This window comes from Macaca fascicularis, chromosome 1 (genome assembly GCF_037993035.2).
Source record: "Macaca fascicularis isolate 582-1 chromosome 1, T2T-MFA8v1.1".
Classification (NCBI taxonomy): Eukaryota; Metazoa; Chordata; class Mammalia; order Primates; family Cercopithecidae; genus Macaca; species Macaca fascicularis.
The window spans coordinates 104,156,541-104,182,149 of record NC_088375.1 but is presented as its reverse complement, the minus strand read 5'-3'; the positions used below and the strand labels follow the sequence as shown (position 1 = coordinate 104,182,149).

At 56.8% G+C, this 25,609-nt stretch overlaps 1 protein-coding gene across 50 annotated transcripts; it reads left to right on the top strand.

Moving 5' to 3' along the window:
• The first annotated feature begins 953 nt into the window (after nt 1–953).
• Nucleotides 954–24,420, top strand: PEAR1 (platelet endothelial aggregation receptor 1). 50 transcript variants are annotated; one of them, XM_074040357.1, is made up of 24 exons: nt 954–1,071; nt 9,815–9,912; nt 11,542–11,651; nt 12,373–12,477; nt 13,266–13,366; nt 14,218–14,310; nt 14,563–14,806; nt 15,573–15,693; nt 15,884–16,020; nt 16,097–16,309; nt 16,621–16,795; nt 16,882–17,002; nt 17,730–17,893; nt 17,984–18,086; nt 18,213–18,359; nt 18,591–18,716; nt 20,259–20,387; nt 20,504–20,632; nt 20,780–20,992; nt 21,204–21,292; nt 21,399–21,531; nt 21,700–21,768; nt 21,859–22,107; nt 22,648–24,420. In XM_074040357.1, exons 3-24 carry the CDS (start codon nt 11,551–11,553, stop codon nt 22,797–22,799), a joined length of 3,114 nt encoding a protein of 1,037 aa, XP_073896458.1. In that variant the 5' UTR covers nt 954–1,071; nt 9,815–9,912; nt 11,542–11,550; the 3' UTR covers nt 22,800–24,420. The 50 variants fall into 50 exon arrangements, 49 of the variants coding, with proteins under 49 accessions (XP_073896458.1, XP_073896452.1, XP_073896457.1 ...); XM_074040351.1 differs by having other exon boundaries at nt 18,183–18,359; XM_074040356.1 differs by having other exon boundaries at nt 11,481–11,651.
• The last annotated feature ends 1,189 nt before the right edge of the window (nt 24,421–25,609 follow it).

Here is a 25,609-nt window from a genome sequence, read left to right as displayed (position 1 = left end):
TTGGTTTTTGTTTGTTTGACGGAGTCTTGCTCTGTCGCCTAGGCTGGTGTGCAGTGGTGTGATCTCGGCTCACTACAACCTTCGTCTCCTGGGTTCAAGCGATTCTTCTGCCTCAGCCTACCCCTGTAGCTGGGATTACAGGCGCCCACCACAACGCCCAGCTAATTTTTTTTTTTTGTACTTAGTAGAGACCGGGTTTCACCATGTTGGCCAGGTTGGTCTCGAACTCCTGACCTCAAAGTATCCACCCTCCTCGGCCTCCCAAACTGCTGGGATTACAGGCCTGAGCCAGGGCCGCCCGGTCTTAATTTTTGTATTTTTAGTAGAGACAGGATTTCGCCATGTTGGCCAGGCTGGTCTCCAACTCTGGGCTCCACATCCGCCGGTGTTGGCCTCTCAAAGTGCTAGGATTACAGGCGTGAGCCACCGCGCCCGGCTTTCCGCAGTGTGATTAGGGGCGGCAGGAGGAGAGGAGGGGCCTCGCCCTGTCAGCCTCTCCGAGACTAGTGGGATGCGGTGCCCAGGCGGGGTCTTAATAAGATCACGGTTGCTGGGCAGCACTGGACAGCGCCCTACGTAGGCGATCTCACTTATTCCTTCCCACAACCCCACTTTGCAGATAGGAAAGCTGAGGCACGAGAGGTTAAGTAACCCAGGCCGCATAACGAGGGGAAGCTAGGGAGGGACTCGGGCCCTGGGTCCCTGAGCTGACCTCCCCTCCTCATCCCCCTCTGCTTCTGGCCCAGGCCGCGCAGAGTCGGCCTCTGTGATCCCACCCTGAACACAGTTTTCCCTCCCGGGCGCCTGGATCTCCCCTCCCCCGGCTCCTGTTTCCCTGTCAAAACTTCCTGCCTTGGCGAGGGCCCGAGTTCCCACCCCCTTCCTGCCCCCCGCCCCTCCGCGCCCCTCCCGGCCCTGCGATCAGCAACGTCCCGCCTCCCCGCCGCTCCCGCAGTCAGGCTGGGGCTCGAAGCGGGGACCCTCGCCCCGTCCTCGGTTGTCCAGTCCTCCTCCTCGCAGACCCCAGCAGTTCCCACCCGAGGCCACAGGAGAGACGGGGTCCCCAGACAGGTGAGTGACTGCGCGCCCTCCGGCAGGGAAGGCCCGGGTGGTGGGGCCCGGAGGCCACCCTGCCCCGGGGAAAGGGCGTGCGGCCCCGAGGTCCCCCTCCTCGACTAGAGTCTGAGGCCCCAGACCCAGGAGTGTAGAAAAGAGGGACTGATAAGGAGGGGAAGGGGGGCAGTGGAGGGGGCCAGCGAGGATGGATTGGGGTTCCCTTTCATAATGAACACGTAAATAAGATGAAATGCTAGCGAGGTTGTTCCCTGAGCCCCTGGTCCCCGGACTTTGGGAGTCAGGGGCAGCCTGGCTCCCTGACCCCTCCCAGGGGTGGGAAGAGAAGACTGGGTGCTGTCCTTGGCTTTTAAGGGAAGTGTAGCCACAAGAGCATCGACACTGGAGCCAACACTGCCAAGTGCCACCCTCCACTCTGCAGCTGTCTGTGGGGTCTTGGTCAAGAGACCTGACCTCTGTGCCTCAGTTTCTCGTTTCTAAAGGAGAATAATATAGGGCCTATCTGATGGGTTGTGAGGCTTAAGTGAGCAAAAACGTGTCTCCTGCTTTGAACGACACTAGATAAACAGATGATCAGTGTCGTCTCTCTGCCCACCGGGGAGAAATGTTTGACGGAGGATGTAGAAGGACCCAAGTTTGCAGGTTCCTGGCTCTCACATCTTTGCCAGTTATGAGGACTGGGGGTTTGGTTTGAGGTCCTGGGCATCTGGATCCTCAGAAAACTTGGCAGGCTGATGATCTGAGGTTGTGCTAAGAGCCAGGTGGGAGTGTGGGGGGTCCAGGAGCCCAGGCCCCATCAAGGCCACCCTTCACTCCTGCCCCCATCTCCAGCCTCCGGTAGCTGCTCTCCATTCCCCTGTTCTGGCCTGTTATGAGTGGCCTCTCCTGGGGCTGGGCTGTGACCCTAGTCCCCTGGGACAGGAACAGCTTGTGCTAGCCTGAGGTTCCCAGGCTCAGCCAGGCCTCAGCTCGGGCAGGATTAGGCCGAGTGTCAGCTCTCAACCCTGGCCTAAGCTGGCCTTGTACTGGGGGATGGTTAGAGACCAGGGAGCTCATCTCTGAACCCCACTCAAACCCAGCTCATGGTATAGGGCCTGTTGTGTGTGCTGGTGAGCCAGTCATAAGCCAGGGTGTGGGCGCAGCCCTCCTGTCTCCTGTGTCTCCTCCCTGCTGTGTGGCCTCTCCCACTCTTGAGGCCTCTGAAGGTCTACCCACCATGTTCCCCACTGCAGGTGGGGCTGCCATCTCTAGGAGCTGAGTTGGCCAGACTCACTTCTCTGCCTTCCTCTCTCTCCACTGGAGGGTAAAGCTGAGAGTTGGCATCTGTTCCTCCAGCCTCTGTCCCCCCTCAACATCTCCTATCAGACTCTCCCAGAAGAGGAAACTCATGCTCCAGGCAGCCCCATCCACCAGTCGGAAACCTGGAGAGAGATAGAAGGTCATGGGGCTGCTGTGTGCCTCCCCACCCGATACACACTGCTGGGGAGGAGGCTGAGGCCAGGTGGAGCCTCCACCACGGTGCTCCCCAAGCCTCTTCTCTGAGGAGCTTTGGGAGCCTTGAGAAAGAGGCCTCCCAGGACTCATGGGGGACCCTGGGGTGCCATCCTAGCTCTGGGGAGGATGTTGGCTCCTGTCACCTAACCTACAGGGGAGAAACCAGAAGGAAGGGGCAGAGAAGACAGGGAAGGAGAGAGAGAAACACAAAGACAGAGATGGAGACAGATATAAATATGGAAACAGAGGCTGACAGATGCAGAGACACAGCAGAGGCATAGACTCATTACAACAAAATGCCCGGAGGGAGAAAAGCAGGCCTGGAAAAATAGAGCAGAGACCTAGGGATAGAACAAGAAGGAGGCGGAGACTGAGGGAGAGGAGGAGAAAGTCAGAAGACCAAAGAGAAACTATGAGGTTAGAAAGCAGCACACTGGAGGCCGGGCGCGGTGGCTCATGCCTGTAATCCCAGCACTTTGGGAGGCCGAGACGGGCGGATCATGAGGTCAGGAGATCGAGACCATTCCGGCTGACACGGTGAAACCCCGTCTCCACTAAAAATACAAAAAAAAAAAAAAAAAAAAAAAAATTAGCAAGCGTGATGGCCAGCGCCTGTAGTCCCAGCTGCTCCAGAGGCTGAGGCAGGAGAATGGCGTGAACCCGGGAGGCAGAGCTTGCAGTGAGCCGAGATCACACCACTGCACTCCAACCTGGGTGACAGAGCGAGACTCTGTCTCAAAAAAAAAAAAAAGAAAGAAAGCAGCACACTGGAAACACCAGGCGAGGTGGCTCATGCCAGTAATCCTGGCACTTTGGGAGGTCAAGGCATGAGGATCTCTGGAGGCCAGGAGTTCAAGACCAGCCTGTTCAACATAATGAGACTGCATCCGTGCAATTTTTTTTTTTTTTTTAATTAGCTGGGCGTGGTGGTACCTGCCTGTGGGCCCATCTACTCAGGAGTCTGAGGTGGGAGGATCACTTGAGCCCAGGAGGTTGAGGCTGCAGTGAGCCATGATCATGCCACTGCATTCCAGCCTGGGCACAGTGAAGCTCTGTCTCAAAACAAAACAAAACAAAAAGAAAGCAGCACAGGCTTTGGAATGAGATAGACCTGGCCCAAATTCCTGCTCTGGCTTCAGTTGCCTGTGTGGCCTAGGACAAATCACTGAACCTTTCTGGGATATTTCTTCATAAAATGGGAGGCATAATAGCGCTTACTTTATAGGATTGCTGGGAGAACTAAAAGACAGGATCTAGCCACAGTACACATTTAACGAGGCACGGTAATTAGTATTACAGCACCCATGTGCGGCAAGACGGGAGTCCTGAGAGAAACAGCATGTGGGTGGGCCCTGGGGCATGGCCTGCTCACTGCTGGTGGGTGCTCGTGCCCTCCTGCTTTTGCCCTCCGTCCTACCCCCATGAAGTGGCTCCTGGGGCCCCGTCCCTCTGTGTAGGAGGAGATGTGTGCAGTGGACAGTGAGCGGGTGTTGGCCCTGGAAGGGGAGGCACAGGATGAGGGCTCATGCGGTGTGGGCATGCCCCTCCACCTCCAGGTGACTCAGGGCCTGGCGCTACTGTGCACTCATTCCATAGGAACTTGGAGGCCGGCCCTGAGGAATTCCTGCCGGAGGTCAGGAGGGCAAGTCTGGAGCCGCCTTTTGCTTTGTCACATTGAAAAGTTCTTTCTGCATTCCACTTTCCATCATCTCATCAAACATGCACCTCACTGTGTCTTGAGGGCCCCGGGACAAGGGCCCAGCTTTACTGTCTGGAGTGTGGGGAGACACCACAGCCGCGGAACATCTCTCCCTCTCTCCCATTCCTGGGAAAGTCAAGGCGTACTGGAGTCAGAAAGATTTCAGGGTGTATCAGTCCATCCACTCCACACAAATGTTTAGTTATTGCCTGCTGGGTGCCAGGCATCCTGGATGTAGGTGCTGGCCAGTGCTGGGGTTATAGTGGTGAGGAAGGCAGAGAAATACCCTGTCCCCAGGGAGCTCCAGTTCAGTGAGGCAGACTAACTTTAATAAAAACATAATGACTCATAGGATGGGAGCTGCGAGGAAACACCCAGGGGGCACCCAGGCCCGCTCACAGAGCCTTGGAGAGGAATAAGATTTGAGAGAGTCCAACCTGGTGGGGAAAACAGACTCACAAACCAGCAATCACAGAAGGGGTATCCATCAGCCTAATCAGCCCAGCAGACTTGGAGTATTTCGGGGGCTGTGAACCCCTGGGTTGGCCTGGGTGAGTTCCACTTGTCTCCAGAGGAGGTACACTGGTGCCAGGATTTTGGTTGAGGTTTGGGGAGGCGTGGACCCTCCAGGGACAGATGCATGTCCAGCTGGGAGCCGGCCTCAGGGCATTCAGGGGAGAAGAGCAACTTGAAGCCATGAGGGTCTGTGGTGACTGCTGTGCTGAGAGCCTGCAGGAAGGCCTGGAGAGTAGGGAGGAGTGCGTGAGGCCACAGCCACTGAGGGGCTTCTTGGAAGAGGCTGGCCTTGAGGCTGTGTAGAACCTGGGCATTTCAGAGGTGGCCTGAGCCACGGTGGAGGTGTGGTGAGAGGCATGTGGGGTCAGCGGCTGTCCAGTGTGATGGGAGCGCAGGGGTAGAGGCAGTGAAGCTGGACCCCCCGGTGGGGGCTGGCCCCCTGGGTGTTCTTTATTGGGGTGTAAGGAGCCACAGAGAGTGGGAGAGAGGGGCAGTGGCCAGAGCACTTTTTGAACGTAATCTTGGGGTGGCGATGAACAGGGTGGGCCTGGGGGGGTGCTGCTCCCTAGCCTATGTCACCCCAGGGGTTACCTCCCCACACAGCTTTGTCCTTTGAAGCAGATTGGAATCCTGCTCTTGCCCCTGGCAGCCAGACAGCCCTTGGCAAGGCATTTTACCTGAGACCCTCCACCGTGCTGCCTACGAAATGGGGATGACAATTACCAGCACCTTCCAGGGTGGCGGCGAGGGTTGGGACGGGCACTGGTGACAGCCTCCAGGAGGTGTGCGATAGATGTGTGAATCAGGGTCCCTGCAGCTGTCCCATTTCCTGATGAGTAAACAGGTCGGACCTAGGACCCTCTAGCTTCTGTTTCCTGAGTCACAGAGAACACAAGTCCAGCCCCTCACCCCTGCCCCTTTCCCGCCCAGCCTCTGGCGCACTCTGGTCGCACACGCAGGCTTCCTGTTTCTCCATCCGGCAGACATGCCTGGCGTGCCGAGGGCCTGGCCAGGCTGGATATAGGCGGCGTTCTGTGCTTCAGTGTACAAGTGTGTACACGGGTGTACCGGGTAGCCGGTGGAGCGCAGCAAGCTGCTGCGGGAGCTCCCTGTGTGGGGAGGGAGGGGAGAAGTCTTTGGACTGGGATCTCACTGCTGGGTGGGAAGGACTAAGTGATCCTGTCTCCATGGCAAAGATAGGTTAGAAAAGGCCACAGAGAAACAGACACAAAGACAGGGAGACAGACAGGAAGACAAGAGAGATACAGGGCAAGACAACCTTAGCACCAAGCTAAGACGCATGGCTTTAGTGAGTGGATCATAGCAGGAGTTCAGCTTCCACTCTGAAAGTGGAAAGCCCTTGAAAGTGGATGCTGTTGGCCGGGCGCGGTGGCTCAAGCCTGTAATCCCAGCACTTTGGGAGGCCGAGATGGGCGGATCACGAGGTCAGGAGATCGAGACCATCCTGGCTAACACGGTGAAACCCCGTCTCTACTAAGAAATACAAAAAATAGCCGGGCGAGGTGGCAGCGCCTGTAGTCCCAGCTACTCGGGAGGCTGAGGCCGGAGAATGGCGTGAACCCGGGAGGCGGAGCTTGCAGTGAGCTGAGATCCGGCCACTGCACTCCAGCCTGGGCTACAGAGCGAGACTCCGTCTCAAAAAAAAAAAAAAAAAAAAAAAAAAGAAAGTGGATGCTGTTGTGCAGTAAATACACCGTGCAACTATACATGGCAGCCTTAGTATAGAAAGGGAAGAAGAGAGGCAGGAAGACAGAGACCAAGAAGCTGACGAAGGAAGCGGGTGGGGAAAGGTAGACAGCAGAGTTTCTGATAGAGAACAAGACAAAAGTCAAAAAGGAAGAGGCAGAAACCCTGGAGCTTGGAGGATTCTGTTTTTGCATCAACACATATCCACGGAGCAGGCTGTAGTCTGAGGTCTGAGGTTCTGTTCCAGAATGGTCACTGGAACCAGCAGTTCCAACGTTTGCAGGACCCTGAGAGATGGCGGGGAGTGATAGTCTCCCATTTTACAGATGAGGAGATGAAGGATCAGAGGACTCAAGTGATATATTATAACTCAGGTTACACAGCTTGTAAGTAACAGAGATAGGACTAGAAGCTTTGTACTCCAGGACGGGAAGTGGTGAGAGAGAGAAAGAGGGAGATGGAGAAGAGAGGAGGGGGCAGTCGGACAGAGCAAGGAACTAGGGTTGGTGCTCAGGCCCAGGTCCGGGGGAAGCAGAATTCAGGCATTCTGCCTTGTCAACTGCGTCTGGCTTGAAGATGCACCTGGCGGGCAGCCCATCGTTTTGGGGGATCAGGTTCTCGGGGGAGCCTGGCCCCCTCCCGCCCCCACTTCCTTTCTCTCTGTCAGCATTTGCGGCCCCATTCCCATTCCCGGATCATCCTGGGGGTTCTTCAGAAAACACAAGAACGTTTTTCCTGGAATTAATACCCAAAGGCGCCAAGGGGAGGGCGGATGGGGGCCACATTGGGTGCAGGAGGAGGAGTGGGACTGAGGACGCTATCAAGGAGACAGCTAACATTAACTGAGCATATTAGGTACTGGCTCTTACCGCTTTATCTAGACCAACTCATTTAGTCTGCACAGCGACCCTACAAAGGAAGTACTAATCTCATCCCCATTTTATAGGTGAGGGAACTGCAGGCTGGGATTCACGCCCAGGCTTGAACTTGGGCAGGGGTTGGGGGTGCAGAGCTGAGGGGTTATCCTGTGCTACATGATTTCCCAGAGAAGCTGGAAGGGAGCCCGTGGGGAAGTCCCTTCTGCTGTCTCACTTCCATTGCCCTTACTCTCTGCTTTCTATAGAAACGAATCCTCCTGTCCACCAGAAACTCTAATCACCCCCTACCCCTGCTCCCCCAGAGCCCACTCCCAATTCCTTCATCCTAGGAGGGGCTGAGGCACAGTGAGGGTAGGGGTGCCCCCCACCAGATGGAACCAGCTGAGCTGGAGTTTGGGGAAGCCCAGGGAGGGTGATCCGGTCTTCTGTGTGGGCTCGGAGGCTGAGAGGGCAGGGATGCTGGGCTGTGCAGGCGGGACTGGGATCTCAGGGCCTGGCCAGGAGCCCAGCCGATTTACATCTTGAGGTGGAGGAGAGAGAAGTGTCAGCTCATTCTTGACTGTAAACACATCTCAGTTCCCACGCTTCTGATCATGTTCTTGTGGCAGCCCCCACCCCCATCCCCTTCTCCTGTCCAACCCCCTGCCAGCTCCCCCACCCCCATAAGAGAGGCTTCGAAAAAGAAGATACAGAGCCCCTGGGCTTCCCGTCTGGGCTCGGGAAAGAATGGAATCGTGGGGAGTCCTCTGCCAGCAGCCTGGATTTGGATCCCAGCTCTGACGCTCCTGGTTGTGTGGTCCTGGTCAGGTTTCTTACCCTCTCTGTGCCTGCTTCCTCATCTCTGAAGTGGGCCGTAACACCTACCACAGGGGGTTAATGTGAACTTTAAATGTGATGATCCATGTAAATCTCTCAACACCCTGCCTGTCTCAGCTCAGTGTCGCATTATGATTCTTGGGAGGGAAGGTGTTGAGTCCCTCACACCAGAGGCTTGGAAGGTGAAGGTTGAGTAGGGGAACAGGAGGGGGCCTCCACATGACGAAGAAGCAAGCCTGCAGCGGGGGTGCTCCAGGGTCCCCCTCAGTGAGTGCAATGTGGACCCCCAGGGCAGGGCAGGGGCCCAGGAGTGGTCTGATTTCACCCCCTTGAGGGGTATGTGCAATCTCTTGGGGCCCGGTGCTGCTGTGGCTGGGAGGGGTTGGGGGAGCATGGGCCAGGCTCCGGTGCCCTGCCCCTTAGGGACAAAGGCTTAGATGGGAACAAGACTGGAGGCCAGGCTGGGGTTCTGGGCTCCTGGTCTGGCCTGTGTTCCCTTCTCAGAGGTGGAGGATGGTCAAGCCAAACCCTTCCTCTTCCTGCCAGGACCCCCACCCCATCTGTCCCCTCCCTGGGCCACCCACTGATCTCCCCTGACCCCACCCTGGCTTCCAGCCCTGGGCTGACCAGCTGATGCCTCCTCCGCACTCCGGCCCTACCCTGAGGACCTTTGGGAAAACAGAACCTACCCACCCCTCCAGCCAGCTAACCTCCCAGCCAGCCAGAAGTGGGTGGGGACTAGAGTCAGCCCCTCCTCATGCTCCTCTGTCCCTCTGTCCTTCGGTCCATCTCAAAGCCGCCCAGGTGAACCGTGTCCTCTAGAAGTTGGCTGGGAGGAGGTGACAGGGACAGGACCTGGGTGGGTGGGGGCTGATGGGAATGGGAGGAAGGACCTTTTCTAGGCCCAACAACAGCTCAACCTATATGGCACCTCCTCCCTGGGCCTTAACTCGGGTCCTTCCTGGAACAAGTTTTGTCCATGCCACCACGCCTGGGCAGGGGGATGGCTGGGGAATCCCTGTGCGTCTCAGGAGATGAGGCTCACCCAGGGACAAGGGTGATGAGCCTGGCTTCAGACAGACTGAGCTGCAGTTGGAGCACAGGGGCCCCATACCAGGGCCAGAGCTGAGGGTCCAGGAAGAGGGGAGTGTGGAGACCGAGAGACGAGGCAGAGGTGTATGGAGGGCTCGGGGTCCTGCCCAGGGCCCTGGCTGCCAACCACACTGAGGGAGAGGTGGGGAGAAGGTTAGCTGGGGCCAGGCAGAGCGAGCCCTGGAGTGGGTATTGGGCCTGGGAAGATGACTGGAGCAGGACAGGCTGGGAGGGGATGGTTTGGGGACATTAGGAGAAGGGATGAATCTGTCTGGGAGTGGGGATGTGTCTGAGTGATGTGGGCGTGGAGCGCTGGGACAGACTCTGAGGAGTGTCTCTAGGGCACTCCTGACTGTGGCCTCTCGCCTTCAGAGGGGGCCACAGTGTCAGTTCTGGAGACAAGCTGCTAGAAAGAGGCTTCTGGTCATGGCCCTCCCATATGCTACCCACTGCGTTCAGGATGGTGGGAGGACAGAGCCACCCCCGTCACGCTCCCTGATGTCCCTCTTCCTAGCCAGGCTCTGTTTCCTGTTTTCAGGCTTCATATCCTGAATGCTGGGATCCCCCAGGACATTCCCTGGCCCTCAAGCCCCAGGCCCCAGGACCCAGGGCTGAGCTGTGGGCAGGCCCTACCTGGTGAGTTACTTGGCTACGGAGGATGGATGAGAGGAAGCACAGAGGAGGCTAGAGGCTGAGATTCGCGCTGCGGGAGGTGTGATGGGGCATGCGGCTGGGCTGCACTGGAGGGGTGGGTAGACGCTGGCACTGGGAGGAGAGGTGGGCCAGCATCCTGGATGAAAGGCTGGAGATCTGGCTGCTGGAGGGTTAAAGGTGAAGGAAGAACACGGCGGTTGAGATAGGGTTAAGTTAGGAGCCTAGACCTGGAGGGAAGGAGGGGCCGCCCTCCTTGGGGCTGAGAGCGGCTGTGGGGACCCTGGGAGTGTGTGGGTGTGGGGTGTGAGGTGGGGCCAGGCAGCAACATTCCAGAGATACTCAGGGGGGTAAGGGGCCAGCAACCGCGACCTTTCTCTCATCTCAGAAAAATCATAAGCAGATGTGGGCGCCTCGGGGAGGCGTAGAGCAGGGAGCCAGAGCAAGTTTTGGGAACACGGAACGCAGAACCTGAAGCCGGCTGCGGGGATGGGCACTGTGGGAGCTCAGCCTCTCCCGAGCTCAGGAGCTGAGGCAGCAGAGTCGTCTGAAGTCCTGGGAGCCAGGGGCGGTGGGGATGGAGAGGACCCCATTTCCAAATGGCTGACAGGGCGGTCTAAGGGAGGCAGGAGCTTTTCCTTAAATGCAAGACCAGGTTGGTGACCTCTTCAGGTGATAACACCTAGAGCTGGGTGTTGTGGTGTGCCGGCTGAGGTGTCACAACCGACTCTAGGAGGGAGACTGGCCTTGGGTTTTAGTGTTTGCTAGTTTCTCTGGTGTCAATAATCCCCCATGCCTGATTTTGAGCTACTCATGTGACATCATTGAACATGTTGCTAGGAAGAGATGCATACAATTGGCTCTCTGGGCCCGTATGAGCTGGCTCCAGCACACCACTGGTTGGGAGGTCACCTGGACCCAGCCCCACTCCACCTCATAGAGCAGGAGACCCCTGACAGCATTTCATCAGGCTGGTTTTGGCTTCCGCCTGCATATACCCAGTGCCGGGGAACTCACCACCTGAGGTAGCCTATTTCATTCCTGAGCCACTCCGACTGTCGGAAAGTTCTTTCTCTGACTGAGCCCAAGGCTGCGTCCTTCATCACTTCCCTCCCTGGTTCCAGTCTCACACCTTGGTACAAATATCAAAGTGCCCAGGGTAGGGCCTGGGCTGGGGACTGGGGATTCAGAGATGAAAGGCACTGGGTCCCTGCCTCTGGAGGTCATGGTCAGGGAGCAGACACTGGAACAGCGGGGTGGGGGTGAATGGTACTGGCACCCCCAGAAGGAATGAGTGGGGTTGTCTGCCAATGAGGATCAGGAGGTGGAGGAGGGAAGGGGTGGCACCTGAACTAGACCTTGAAAGATGAGAACTCTGGGTGAAGAATGAGACATGAGTGTGTCTAAGCAAACTATGAGCAAAGACCGGAGGCGTGGAAGTGACTGCAGCTCAGGAGTGAGGTGTGGGGGAGCTAGAGCCCAGAGCAAGGGGCCAGAGGACACGGGGCCGCAGCCTGGTCTCTTCTGCATGCCCACGGCTCAGGTCTCTGCAGACAGGTCCTCCAGGCTGCTGGCTGCAGTGGCCCTGCCTGCTCTGTGCCGACCCTGCTGCAGGCCTCTGCAATGTCACTGCCTCTGTGTCCCCTCCTTCTCCTGGCCGTGGGCCTGAGGCTGGCTGGAACTCTCAACCCCAGTGATCCCAACACCTGCAGCTTCTGGGAAAGGTGAGAGGGCCCCTGCTGCACCTTGAGGGCACGAAGCCCTAGCTCCCGATTGTCCTTGTTGTCCCTACGGGAGTTCTCTTCCTGGTCCTTCTTTAACCTCCTTCCTTCCCTCCAGTCTCCCCCCTCCTGCCTATTTCTCTGTTTCTGCTCTCTCTACTCCTCTCTATGGGTTGCCTTTGACCCCAGCCCCATTTCTGACCTTGTCTCAGTCTCTGAGCCATCCTTTCTCTGTCCCTGTCCCTTAGTTCCTGTGGGAGGCCAACTTTGGAACAGGGCACAGAGTGGGAGTCATTCCTTGTGGAGCAAGCAGAGGGGCTGGCCCAGGAGGAGCAAAGGAAACAGGGCGGGGAGAAAAGACCCAGGGCAAAATATAGCCGGAAATGCTTCAGCCCATCTCTGCCAGCTGGGCCCAAGAGTCAGTTCTCACTTACCCTTTCCACACAGTGAGGGGAGGGCAGGGAGAGAAAAATGGAAGGCTCTGGTCAATAAAGTGGGAAGGGGGCTCTGATGGAGGGTATCCCAGGAACCTTCCAGTTCTGGGAGACGCCCTCCAGATTTGAGAGGTGAGACAGAATGGGGGTCCCATCCTAGGCTTGGGGAGCCAGCCCCAGTGCTGGGCTTTGGATTCCCCACTGTGGCCAAGCCCTCATGGCCGTTTTCCCACTGTGGCCACTCAGGCCTCCTCCTGCCCTCGGTCCTGACCCTGTTCCCTGTCTTGCAGCTTCACTACCACCACCAAGGAGTCCCACTCCCGCCCCTTCAGCCTGCTCCCCTCAGAGCCCTGCGAGCGGCCCTGGGAGGGCCCCCATACTTGCCCCCAGCCCACGTGAGTGCTCCTCATCCTCCGTGGGTGGATGGGCTGCCTGAGTCTCTGCCTCAGCCTGGCCCCTGGCTCTCTGTACCTGTTTGCTTCTCAGAAACTCAGAGGAAACTCCTGGCTTCTAGGGACTCATTCTGCATGGTCCGTGTCGGGTGCGTGTGTATGGGATGTATATGTGAATGCGTGTGTGTGTGTTTAGGGTATGCACGCATGTTACAGTATATGCCTGTGGGGCTGGGGTGGGGGCAAGAAGGGAATGCTCTTTCTTTCTTTCTTTTTTTTTTTTTTTTTTTTTTGAGACGGAGTCTCGCTCTGCCGCCCAGGCTGGAGTGCAGTGGCCGGATCTCAGCTCACTGCAGGCTCCGCCTCCCGGGTTCACGCAATTCTCCTGCCTCAGCCTCCCCAGTAGCTGGGACTACAGGCGCCCGCCACCTCGCCCGGCTAGTTTTTTTTTTTTTTTTGTATTTTTTAGTAGAGACGGGGTTTCACCGTGTCAGCCAGGATGGTCTCGATCTCCTTACCTCGTGATCCGCCCGCCTCGGCCTCCCAAAGTGCTGGGATTACAGGCTTGAGCCACCGCGCCCGGCCTCTTTCTTTTTTTAATAGACAAGGTCTCGCTGTGTCACCCAGGCTGGAGTGCGGTGGCGAGATCGTAGTGCACTGCAACCTCAAACAGGGAATGCCCTTTCTCTGCGCCCTCAGCCCAGAGTGTTAAGTGGTGCCCCCACCCTGGCCACACTGTGGTGAGTGCGGACAGCAGAGGGGGCTGAGGGCTGCCTTCCTGGCCTCCGCAGGGTTGTATACCGGACCGTGTACCGTCAGGTGGTGAAGACGGACCACCGCCAGCGCCTGCAGTGCTGCCATGGCTTCTATGAGAGCAGGGGGTTCTGTGTCCGTGAGTCCAGGGTTGGGTTAGGGAGCGGGGTGGGGCAATGGAATGGCGGGAGCTTAGCCTCAGCCTTAGGACTTAACCTTCTGAGTCCCTCCCGGCCCCCGCTAGAATGGGGTTACTCCTCTGCCCTTTTGGGTTCCCCCCTCCTCTCCTCTCCCTGGCCTTGTCCCCAGGATGCGGATCAGCACTTCCCTGTCCATCGCCACCTCCCACCCTTCTCTCCAGCCGGCCCCATGTGTCTCCCACCCCATCTCTCCATGTCTCTCAACAGTGTCTCTGCATCGCTCTCTGCCCAAGAGCTCTTGTTCTGTCTCTGGGCTGTCTCTGTGTCTCTGTTGACTTGGTGTCTGGGTCTGCCTCTGTCTCTTCCTGTCCCTGACTCTCTGTTGCTATTGGTCTCTGACTTGTCACTATCTAGCCTCTCCTGCCCACTACACCCCGCTCCCAGCACTCTGTAATGACTGGAGCCTGTCTTCCTCTTCCTCCCACTTCCCTCAGCCACTGCCCATCACCAGCCTCTGCAAACACTGCTTTCCAGAGAACCCCGGCCCTCACCCGCCCTCTCTCTGGACAGTGTCCATGTCCAGACGCCCTCTGAGATTCTCCCCCAAAGCATTTTCCCAACAAGGTGCTCAGACAATTTCACAAAAAGGAACAGGGGAACCCAGAATGCTGGCATCTTGCTAAGTTCTCCCCCTGAGTTGCTGCCCCTCAGTCTTTATCTTAGAGGCAAAAATGGGGCTTCGAGAACTTCAGGTCCCTGATTTTGGAAGAAGGTGGAGTTAGGCTTTGCGGGATAAAAGCTGGCTAGGGACAGGGGTGGACACATCTCACCACACCCATCTCTGTCCCAGCGCTCTGTGCCCAGGAGTGTGTCCATGGCCGTTGTGTGGCACCCAATCAGTGCCAATGTGTGCCAGGCTGGCGGGGCGATGACTGTTCCAGTGGTGAGTGGCTACTGACCCCAGGGAGTGGCCTCTTGTGCCTTAAGGGCCACAGGACCCTCAGGTACACCCTCCCTACCAGGGTACAGGGGCTTAGGACCCCAGGGCTATTACCCTCCAGAGCCCCATTGCTGCCAGCTGCCTTTTCTGGAGATGTGGAAGACAGGGCGGGCATGTGGGGGCTGGGAGACAGAGACGGGGAGGCTGCGGATGGACTAGACCCCCGGTGACCCTTCCCGCCTCCTTATCCCACAGAATGTGCCCCAGGAATGTGGGGGCCACAGTGTGACAAGCCCTGCAGCTGCGGCAACAATAGCTCGTGTGATCCCAAGAGTGGGGAATGTTCTTGCCCTTCGGGTCTGCAGCCCCCGAACTGCCTTCAGCCCTGTACCCCTGGCTACTATGGCCCTGCCTGCCAGTTCCGCTGCCAGTGCCACGGGGCACGCTGCGATCCCCAGACTGGAGCCTGCTTCTGCCCTGCAGAGAGAACTGGGCCCAGGTGTGTAATGGGGGGAATGACACTCTAACGAAGTCACAGACACAAGGCCACACAGACCTACGTGGGGAAATGAGGCAACTGAGACAAGGCCCCAAGTGTGGGGATGGTGTGGAGGCCGAGATCCTGGTCCCAGCGGATCCTGTGCCACCTCACTAGTGGAGTGACCTTGAGCAAATTATTGACTCTTCGTGGGCTTGTTTCCTGTCTGTAAAATGGGAATAGTATTGTTTACATGGAAGGGTGGCTGTGAAGATAACATGAGGTAGCACGTGTGGGAAGACATGCTGTAAAGTGAGGCTGGGACAAGGACCCAGAGAACCCGGTTGCAAAGCAGGGTACAGGGCCAGGAGGAAGAAGGTAGAACTAGGTGGAGGAAGAAGGTAGAACTAGGTGGAGGAAGAAGGTAGAACTAGGTGGAGGAAGAAGGTAGAACTAGGATCAAGCTTTGTGGAGGCGCTCCTGGACCTGAGCCTACTACAGTAGCACAGATGTTCCCCAAGAGGGAACAAGCCCAGCCAAGGTGAGGAGGTGGGGGCGCCCAAGAGGCAGACATGCCACCCGTGGCTCTTTGCTCACCCCCACCTGCTGGGTGTCCCTGCCATTTCCAGTCCTGGAAACCTTTGCTTTCTGACTCGACAGTCCCCAGCAGGGAAGAGCAAGTGTGAGTCACTAAGTCCTGAGGGGGTTGTGGGGGCGGTCCTTGGAGGCAAGAGGGGAAGCAGTGATTGCTTGTTTGCACATGGACTCCCCCTGCTCTGTCCCGCAGCTGTGACCTGTCCTGTTCCCAGGGCACTTCTGGCTTCTTCTGCCCCAGTACCCATCCTTGCCAAAATGGAGGTGTCTTCCAAGCCCCACAGGGCTCCTGCAGCTGCCCTCCTGGCTGGATGGTATGGAGGGTGGGGCCTGTGGGCATGGGGTGTGGGTCTGGGGAGAATTCTGTGGTTGGTGCTAAGCAGGCCTCCAAGGAGGGTGTGAATGAAGGGGGTGAGCTCTGTGGTTATGGGGGTATCAAGGGGTCCTGTGGCCTTGGGGAGGAGGCTGGGTGCCTGGGGCCCTGTTGACCTCTCATCCCCACAGGGCACCATCTGCTCTCTGCCCTGCCCAGAGGGCTTTCATGGACCCAGCTGCTCCCAGGAATGTCGCTGCCACAACGGCGGCCTCTGTGACCGATTCACTGGGCAGTGCCGCTGCGCTCCGGGTTACACTGGGGATCGGTGAGTGGCGTGGGGAGGGCGGGAGGCGGGAGGGAGGAGGTGGGGCGGCGCCAGGCTCACTCAGCTAGGTGCCCAGGTGCCGGGAGGAGTGCCCGGTGGGCCGCTTTGGGCAGGACTGTGCTGAGACGTGCGACTGCGCTCCGGACGCCCGTTGCTTCCCGGCCAATGGCGCATGTCTGTGCGAACACGGCTTCACTGGGGACCGCTGCACCGAGCGCCTCTGCCCCGACGGCTTCTACGGTCTCAGCTGCCAGGCCCCCTGCACCTGCGACCCGGAGCACAGCCTCAGGTGGGCTTCGGGACAAGCCAAAGGATCAAGAGGCCAATGGGGAGGTCTTCGGGGCCGAAGTCGCCACAGCGCTAGGGCCATATCCAAGCGGGACAGGTGTCACAGAAGGGGAAAGGGAGGGGCCTCGGGGGCCGGGAGGGGCCTGGGGTACCGCTACTTGCCCCAACCCCGATTTCAGAATAGCGCGGAGCCTCCCTAGTGGCCCCCTTACCCCAGCGTTGTGCGAATCCCACCCACCACGCAGAGGGGTCGAGGAAGCTGGCCTGCCCCGGCCCAGCTCAGACAGCGCCCCGCCCCGCCTCTGCCCCCAGCTGCCACCCGATGAACGGGGAGTGCTCCTGCCTGCCGGGCTGGGCGGGCCTTCACTGCAACGAGAGCTGCCCGCAGGACACGCACGGGCCGGGGTGCCAGGAACACTGTCTCTGCCTGCACGGTGGCGTCTGCCAGGCTACCAGCGGCCTCTGTCAGTGCGCGCCGGGCTACACGGTGAGGCGCGCCTCGCTGCAAGGAAGCGAGGCAGGTGGAGAGGCCAAGGAATGGGCCGCTCCTCTCACCCCCTCACCCTCTTTCAGGGCCCTCACTGTGCTAGTCTTTGTCCTCCCGACACCTACGGTGTCAACTGTTCCGCACGCTGCTCATGTGAAAATGCCATCGCCTGCTCACCCATCGACGGCGAGTGCGTCTGTAAGGAAGGTAATAGGACGGAGTTTCCCAGAGAGAAGACTTGAGTGATGGCCAAGGGAAGAAGGGAGAGTCCAGGAGGATGGGTAGGCCAAGGGCAGGGGAGCAGCTGCAGGGTAAGGGTGGAGGGGCAGCCCCTGGACACAGGGAAGGAATCCAGGCTGCTTCCTTTCTGGAAAATCCACTTTGCTTTTCTTCAAGCACAAAGATCCTACCTGTCCTTAAAGGCCAAGGCCAAAAGACACCTCACTGGTGAACATCCCTCACCCTCAGTCATACAGAAATACAATTACCACCCTGGGAAGGGCCTCATGCCTGCCAGAGTGGCACGTTGGCAACCTTTAGGCTGGATTTTGATACGGTTGTGTTTTGTTTGGCTACCTCTCTATTAACAAGTCTCCCATCTTCAGTCCCCACTACTCCCTATATTGTCTGGCACATCCTCTGTATAAGTCATTTAGTTACCTGATGGAGCTCCTGTAAACATTTGGGTTTACTTCCATCCCCTTTATCTTGCAGAAGGCACCCTAGACCCAGAATGGGGTGGTACCTCACTGGAAGGCAGTTAGCCTTCTGCTCAGCATCAAATAGTTCATAAGCTTTTCTCCTGTATAGTGCCATGAACACCCCCCACCCGCCCCAGCTCATAGCATAGAATCTGGCCCAGCCAACTCCCACTGTGTGCTTGCTCAGGAGGGGAGCTGAGTCCCCATACCTACCTACCAGGCCCCTCCTCCAGGTTGGCAGCGTGGTAACTGCTCTGTGCCCTGCCCACCTGGAACCTGGGGCTTCGGTTGCAATGCCAGCTGCCAGTGTGCCCATGAGGCAGTCTGCAGCCCCCAAACTGGAGCTTGTACCTGCACCCCTGGGTGGCATGGGGCCCGCTGCCAGCTGCCCTGTCCGGTGAGTGCTGGACAGCCTGTCTGCCTGGGGGAGGGAGGGCACGGCGTCCCCTAGCTGACTGGCCTACCTGCTCCCCACTCCTTCTCCAAGAAGGGGCAGTTTGGAGAAGGCTGTGCCAGTCACTGTGACTGTGACCACTCTGATGGCTGTGACCCTGTTCATGGACGCTGTCAGTGCCAGGCTGGCTGGATGGGTGAGCATTCTGGGGCCCCAGGCCTACTGTGGATTGGGGGGGTGCATCCACAGGAAATGTGTCCAGAAGAGCCCCCTGCAACTGAAGGGGTCCCAGCCAGGCACACCCGACTGCTGTCTCCCACAGGCACGCGCTGCCACCTGTCCTGCCCTGAGGGCTTATGGGGAGTCAACTGTAGCAACACCTGCACCTGCAAGAATGGGGGCACCTGCCTCCCTGAGAATGGCAACTGTGTGTGTGCACCCGGATTCCGAGGCCCCTCCTGCCAGAGATGTGAGGCTCCCTACTGCCCCCTCCACCTGCCACCAGCAGGGGGCAGTGTAGCGTCAGAAGCCAGCACACCCCCCACGTGCAAACTTACCACCCCCTCCACCCCCCTGGTCTGGTTCTCTGACCCGTCTTCAGACTAGTTACTGCAGTGGGAAGGAGGGAGGGAGACGGTGGAGTAAGGGCTGATTGAGGATTGACCTCTGCCCCCAGTCACCGTGTACCCCTTTCCCCCAGCCTGTCAGCCTGGCCGCTATGGCAAACGCTGTGTGCCCTGCAAGTGCGCTAACCACTCCTTCTGTCACCCCTCGAACGGGACCTGCTACTGCCTGGCTGGCTGGACAGGCCCCGACTGCTCCCAGCGTATGTGGTAGCTTGTGTGTCTGAGCACCTGTGCATGCTTAGAGGGGGTGCTGAGGGCGGGAGGTCTGTGTCCCCCAGCTCCTGGGTATAAAATCCTCTGCGCCCACCTCGAGCAAATATTTATTGGGCACCACCTACATGCTGGGTACTGTTCTAGGTGCTAAGGATGCAGCAGTGAACAGGTCAGGGGAAAAAAAAATCCTGCCCTTCTGCATGGGAAACCTGGGAAGAACAGTATTTTTACAGGAGCAGGGGAAATCATGGGCTTAGCTTGGGACTTTTTCTTTTTTCTTTTCTTTTCTTTTCTTTTTCCTTCCTTCCTTCCTTCCTTCCTTCCTTCCTTCCTTCCTTCCTTCCTTCCTTCCTTCTTTTCTTTCTTTCTTCCTTCCTTTCTTTCTTTTCTTCCTCCCCTCCCCACTCCCCCCTCCTTCCTCCCCCTCCCCTCCCCTCCCCCTCCTCCCCTCCCCCTCCTCCCCCTCCTCCCCCCTTCCCCTCCCCTTCCCCCTCCTCCCCTCCCCTCCCTGCTCCCCCCTCCCCTCCCCACTCCCCCCTCCCTCCTCCCCCTCCCCCCTCCCCTCCCCCCTCTTCCCCCTCCTCTCCCCTCCCCTCCCCTTCTTTTTTTTTTTTTTGAGACAGAGTCTTATTCTGTTGCCCAGGCTACAGTGCAGTGGCATGATCTCGGCTCCCTGCAACCTCTGCCTCTGGTTTAGTTAATTCTTTTGCCTCAGCCTCCCCAGTAGCTGGGATTACAGGCAAGCGCCACCACAGCAGGCTAATTTTTGTAGAGACCCCCAGGGTTTCATCACGTTGGCCAGGCTGGTCTCAAACTCCTGACCTCAGGTGATCCACCCGCCTCAGGTGATCTTGGCTTCCCAAAGTGCTGGGATTACAGGTGTGAGCCACTGCACCCAGCCCTTTTTTTCTTTTGCACTTTTCAGTTTATTTTTATTTATATATTAATAAATACATGTATTTATTTTGTGAGCCTTTCCCCCACAAAAATATATTACGATCATCGAAAAGATTAGTCCAAAAAAGCCAAGTAAAACGAGTTTGGAAAGAGGAAACAGGCTGTTATGAAGAAGGTTGAATGTCAGCTTACCAGCAGGCAGGGTAAAGAAGGAAGTCATCTTGGTGAAGAGTTTTTCCACAGAATCTGGTTACAACTACTATTAGATTATTGTTAGTGTCAGACACACACACAAAAATGCCTTAAACAGGATATATGTTTACTTCTGTCTTATGTTAAAAACAAAACAAAAATCCATCTGGGGTAGCTTGGAAGCCTTTGGTTGTGTGGCACTGAATACATCATTTTGAAGTGCAGATGTTAAGTAGTTGGACACGTGGGTTTGGAGTTTGGGGGAGAGATGGGGCTGGAAATAATCATTTGTGAGTCATTGGTTGCAGATACTGTTCAAAGCTTTGCTGTCCCCAGGGAGACCAAAGCTGAGCTAAAGGCTTCAGTGGTGCTGGGGGCTGAGAGTTCATCCAGGAGGAGCTGTACCCACCCCACCCAGACAGGCCCCTTGTCTCCCGTAGCATGCCCTCCAGGACACTGGGGAGAAAACTGTGCCCAGACCTGCCAATGTCACCATGGTGGGACCTGCCATCCCCAGGACGGGAGCTGTATCTGCCCCCTAGGCTGGACCGGACACCACTGCTTGGAAGGTACCAACAGAAGGGGAACTCCAGGCCCCTGCCTCCAACTTACCCCTTACCCAAAAAGGAGACTAGAGTTTCATGTCCCCTCTGATGCCTGCCTGCCTCCTTGGCTGTCTCCCCAGGCTGCCCTCTGGGGACATTCGGTGCTAACTGCTCCCAGCCATGCCAGTGTGGTCCTGGAGAAAAGTGCCACCCAGAGACTGGGGCCTGTGTTTGTCCCCCAGGGCACAGTGGTGCACCTTGCAGGATTGGTGAGTTCTTTGCCCCCTCCTTCCCACCCATTGTCTCCAGGGAACTGGGACCTAGGCCCCTCATACTGTCCCTACTTCCCTCCTGAGCACCTCCCCCATACTGCAGAGCCAAGATGCCATTCTGAGTGACTGTCCCATCCCACACAGGAATCCAGGAGCCCTTTACTGTGATGCCTACCACTCCAGTAGCGTATAACTCTCTGGGTGCAGTGATTGGCATTGCAGTGCTGGGGTCCCTTGTGGTAGCCCTAGTGGCACTGTTCATTGGCTATCGGCACTGGCAAAAAGGCAAGGAGCACCACCACCTGGCTGTGGCTTACAGCAGCGGGCGACTGGATGGCTCCGAGTATGTCATGCCAGGTGAGTTGGCACGGGGCCTGGGGCACAGATGAGTGGCTGGCTCATAGGCACAAGAGTGGATGCTGGGCGTGACCCAAAGGGAAGATGAGGAGTGGGGAGGAGGGAGGAAGGGAAGTCAGGGAGGCCAAAGTACTGATCTCCAGGGACAGAACAGCTCTCTTGGACTCCTGCCCGTCGCTGAGCTCACCCTGTGCTTGTGTCTGTCATGCAGATGTCCCTCCAAGCTACAGTCACTACTACTCCAACCCCAGCTACCACACCCTGTCACAGTGCTCCCCGAACCCCCCACCCGCTAACAAGGTCAGTGCCGGGGGAGGGGGTGCACTGTGGAGGGAAGCGTGCAGACCTGATTCTCTGGAAAGCTCTGTCCTTGCCTCTTGCTCTCCCTCCTGCACTGTCCCCTTAGGTTCCAGGCCCACTCTTTGCCAGCCTGCAGGCCCCTGAGCGGTCAGGTGGGGCCCACGGGCATGATAACCACACCACCCTGCCTGCCGACTGGAAGCACCGCCGGGAGCCCCCTCCAGGGCCTCTGGACAGGGGTAGGTGCCGAGAGGCCAGGGCCTCTGGTGCGGGTGGACGTGTGCAGCCCAGATGCCGCGTCTGAGTGTGTGTGTCTGGAGGCGGGGGCTCTGGGCCCCAGTTCTAGAGGAAGCGCGAGCCTGGGGAGGGGACAGAGGATTGATTACCGGTTGCCTCCTCCTCCTCAGGGAGCAGCCGCCTGGACCGAAGCTACAGCTATAGCTACAACAATGGCCCAGGCCCATTCTATAATAAAGGTATGGGCACGGGGCAACGAGGGAGGTGGCTGAGCTGGGGCTAAGGAACCAGTGCCTCCATGGAGCCTGACTTCTTTCCTCTATCCTTAGGGCTCATCTCTGAAGAGGAGCTCGGGGCCAGCGTGGCTTCCCTTAGCAGTGAGAACCCCTATGCCACCATCCGGGACCTGCCCAGCCTGCCAGGGGGCCCCCGGGAGAGCAGCTACATGGAGATGAAAGGCCCTCCCTCAGGATCTCCCCCCAGGCAGCCTCCTCAGTTCTGGGACAGCCAGAGGCGGCGGCAGCCCCAGCCACAGAGAGACAGTGGCACCTACGAGCAGCCCAGCCCCCTGATCCATGGTGAGCCCTCCCTCTCCACTGGCAGGAGCAGCAGAGAACTGGGACAAGGGAGGCAGAAACAGAGAAGGAACAGAGGGAGAGGAGAAGGCATAATGTGGCACCACGAGTGAGGCCTTTGGGGTCAGCTTCGGGGTCAAATCAGGCATGATGGGGAGGCGACATGGCCTCTCGGAGCCTGTGTCCTCATCTGGAGAACAGTTTGGTGAACCTACCTCGCCGGACTCGGGATTGAAGTGGGGTTGTATAGCATCAGAGTGGTGGAGCTGGTACCCAGAAAAGTAGGGAGCCAGGCAGGTGATAAAGTCTCCTTGTGTTATGGGAGGTGGGCAGGCTGAGGTGACTTTCTCCCCTGGCAGCTAAGGAACTAAGAGCGTTTTGCTCGGAGCCGCACGGCCAGCTGATGGTAAATTGGTGTATGTATCCAGGCCCATCTCTTTGCCTTGAAGAGGTTGAAGAGGAGAGGAGTGAGGTGGGAGTGGTCAGAATGGAGAGAGTGATGGGAGGAGCCATTCCCTCTCATCCTGTCCTTTTTGTTTCCAGACCGAGACCCTGTGGGCTCCCAGCCCCCTCTGCTTCCGGGCCTACCCCCTGGCCACTATGACTCACCCAAGAACAGCCACATCCCTGGACATTATGACTTGCCTCCAGTACGGCATCCCCCATCACCTCCACTTCGACGTCAGGACCGTTGAGGAGCCAGGATGGTGTGGCAGAGGCCAGCACACCTGGCTGTTGCTGCCCAAGGCTGGGGACAGAGCCTAGTGTACCCCTGCCAGGAGCAGGGAGTGGCCCGGCAGGCCGTGAACATGAAGAACACTTGACAGAGCAAGTGAATGGAGAGATGGGAGCCTCGTTCCCGGGTTCTACCATGGGAGATACTGATCAACAGGATGCCTGGCTCCCTTTCCCAACCCACTGCTCCCAAGGCCCCCAGGGCCCTGTGTATATAAACTGGCGGGTTGGAAGTTGCTGGGTAACTGATTTCAGACGTGTGTGGGGTACCTTTCTGTGCACACTCGGGCTGGGCTCTGTGCGTGTGTGTGTTTCTGTGATTTTAGAAGGGTACCTGGCACAGGTTCTGTCCTAGGACACTTACCATTTAGTAGGGAGATGGACCCAACCCAATTAACTCTAGCAATAGCCTCCTAACTGGCCTCCCTCCATTCATTCAGTAAACCTTCCAATGCACGGCTCAAAATTTCAAAATACAGGCTGGTTAGTTACTCCCTACCTGAAAGCCTTCATAGGTGCCCCTTGGCTCTTCTGCCAGTATCAAAACTTTTGAAGGTCTTAAAGGCCCTGCTTGCCTGGCCCATCTGTCTCTCCAGCCTCACCTTGAACTGTGTTCCTGTCACTGCACGCCAGTCACACAGGCCTCTAGGTCCTCCAGTAGGCCACACTTCTTTCTAGCACAGGGACTTGCACACTTGGAGTGCCCTTCCTCCCCCACTCACCTGTTCACCCTTACTCTTCCTTTACACCTCCTCCTCAGGGAAGCACCCACCCTCCGTACGTGTTTCACAGCCCTGATTGCAGCTGTGTTCACTCACCAGGTACCTGCAGAAGGCCTATAGGGTGCCAGGCACTTCTTTAATGTGTTCTTTCTTTATGTGATTATTTGATTAATCTCTGCCTCCCCCACTAGACTGTAAGCTCCCTGAAGGCAAGAATCCTGTGCTCAATATTAGCTCTCCCTTGGTACAGAGTAGGCATTCAATAAATGCTCCCCAAAGGCTGAGTGGCTGACTGAATTAAAGTACCAGTGACAAGCAGTAACTGCTAAGATAGATGAGCCACCTGTGTGCTCTGACAGTTACAGACTGAATAAGTTGGAGACTTCCTTAAATGGTGGCATTTCCACAAGGTAACAACACAGAGCTCAGACATGGGAAGGTGCCAGTGGCAGGGGTGCAGAGGGGCTGGAGCTGAGGGTGGGTGAAGAGGCTGGAGACAGGATAACAGGAGAGAGTATACAGGCATGCCTCAATTTATTGCACTTTACAGGGAGCAGAATTTTTAAAGAAATTGAAGGTTTGGGGACATATAGGTGACAGCAATAGGTTAAGAAAAGTGAAGCAAAGAAATTGAAGATTTATGTCAACACTGCTTTAAGCAAATCTATTGGCACCATTTTTCCAACAGCATGTGCTCGCTTTGGGTCTCTGCATCGCATTTTGGTAATTCTTGCAATATTTCAAGCATTTTCATTGTTATTATATGTGATCTGTGATCAGTGATCTTTGATATATTATTGTAATTGTTTTGGGGTGCCATGAACCTCACCCATATAACATGGCAAACTTCATCAACAAACGTTGTGTGTGTTCTGACTGCTCCATCGACCAGCCGTTCCCCCAGGTCTCTCCCTCTCTTAGGGCCTCCCTGTTCCCTGAGACACAACAATACTGAAATGAGGCCAGTTAACAACCCTACAGGGGCCTCTAAGTGTTGAAGGGAAAGGAATAGTCACATATCTCTCACTTAAAATCAGAAGCTAGAAATGATTAAGCTTAGTGGGGAAGGCATGCTGAAAGCCAAGACAGGCTGAAAGCTAGGCCTTTTGCACTAAACAGCCAAGTTGTGGATGCAAAGGAAAAGTTCTTGAAGGAAATTAAAAGTGTTACTCCAGTGAACACAGGAGTAACAAGAAAGTGAAACAGCCGGCCGGGCGTGGAGGGTCACGCCTCCCAGCACTTTGGGAGGCCAAGGCAGGTGGATCATGAGGTCAGGAGTTTGAGACCAGCCTGACCAACATGGTGAAACCGTGTCTCGACAAAAAATACAAAAACTTAGCCAGGTGTGGTGGTGCGCACCTGTAATTTCAGCTACTCAGGAGGCTGAGGCAGGAGAACAATTTGAACCCAGGAGGCGGAGGTTGCTATGAGCTGAGATCATGCCATTGTACTCCAGCCTGGGTGACAGAGCAAGACTCTGTATCCTGGCTAATATGGTGAAACCCTGTCTCTACTAAAAATACAAAAAACTAGCCGGGCGAGGTGGTGGGCGCCTGTAGTCCCAGCTACTCGGGAGGCTGAGGCAGGAGAATGGCGTAAACCTGGGAGGCGGAGCTTGCAGTGAGCTGAGATCCGGCCACTGCACGCCAGCCTGGGCGACAAAGCGAGACTCCGTCTCAAAAAAAAAAAAAAAAAAAAAAAGAAAAAAAAAAAAGGTGAAACAGCCTTATTGCTGATATGAAGAAACTTTAGTGGTCTGGATAGATCAAATCAGCCAAAATATTTCCTTAAAAGCCAAAGCCTAATCTACAGCAAGACCCTAACTCTCTTCAGTTTTATGAAGGCTGAGAGAGGTGATGAAGCTATAGAAAAGTTAGAAGCCAGCAGAGGTTGGTTCGTGAAGTTTAATGAAAGAAGTTTAAGAAGCCATCTCCATAACATAAAAGTGCAAGGTGAAACAGCTCATGCTGATGTAAAAGCTGCAGTAAGTTATCCAGAAGATCTAGCTAAGACAATTGATGAAGGTGGCTCCTCTAAACAACAGATTC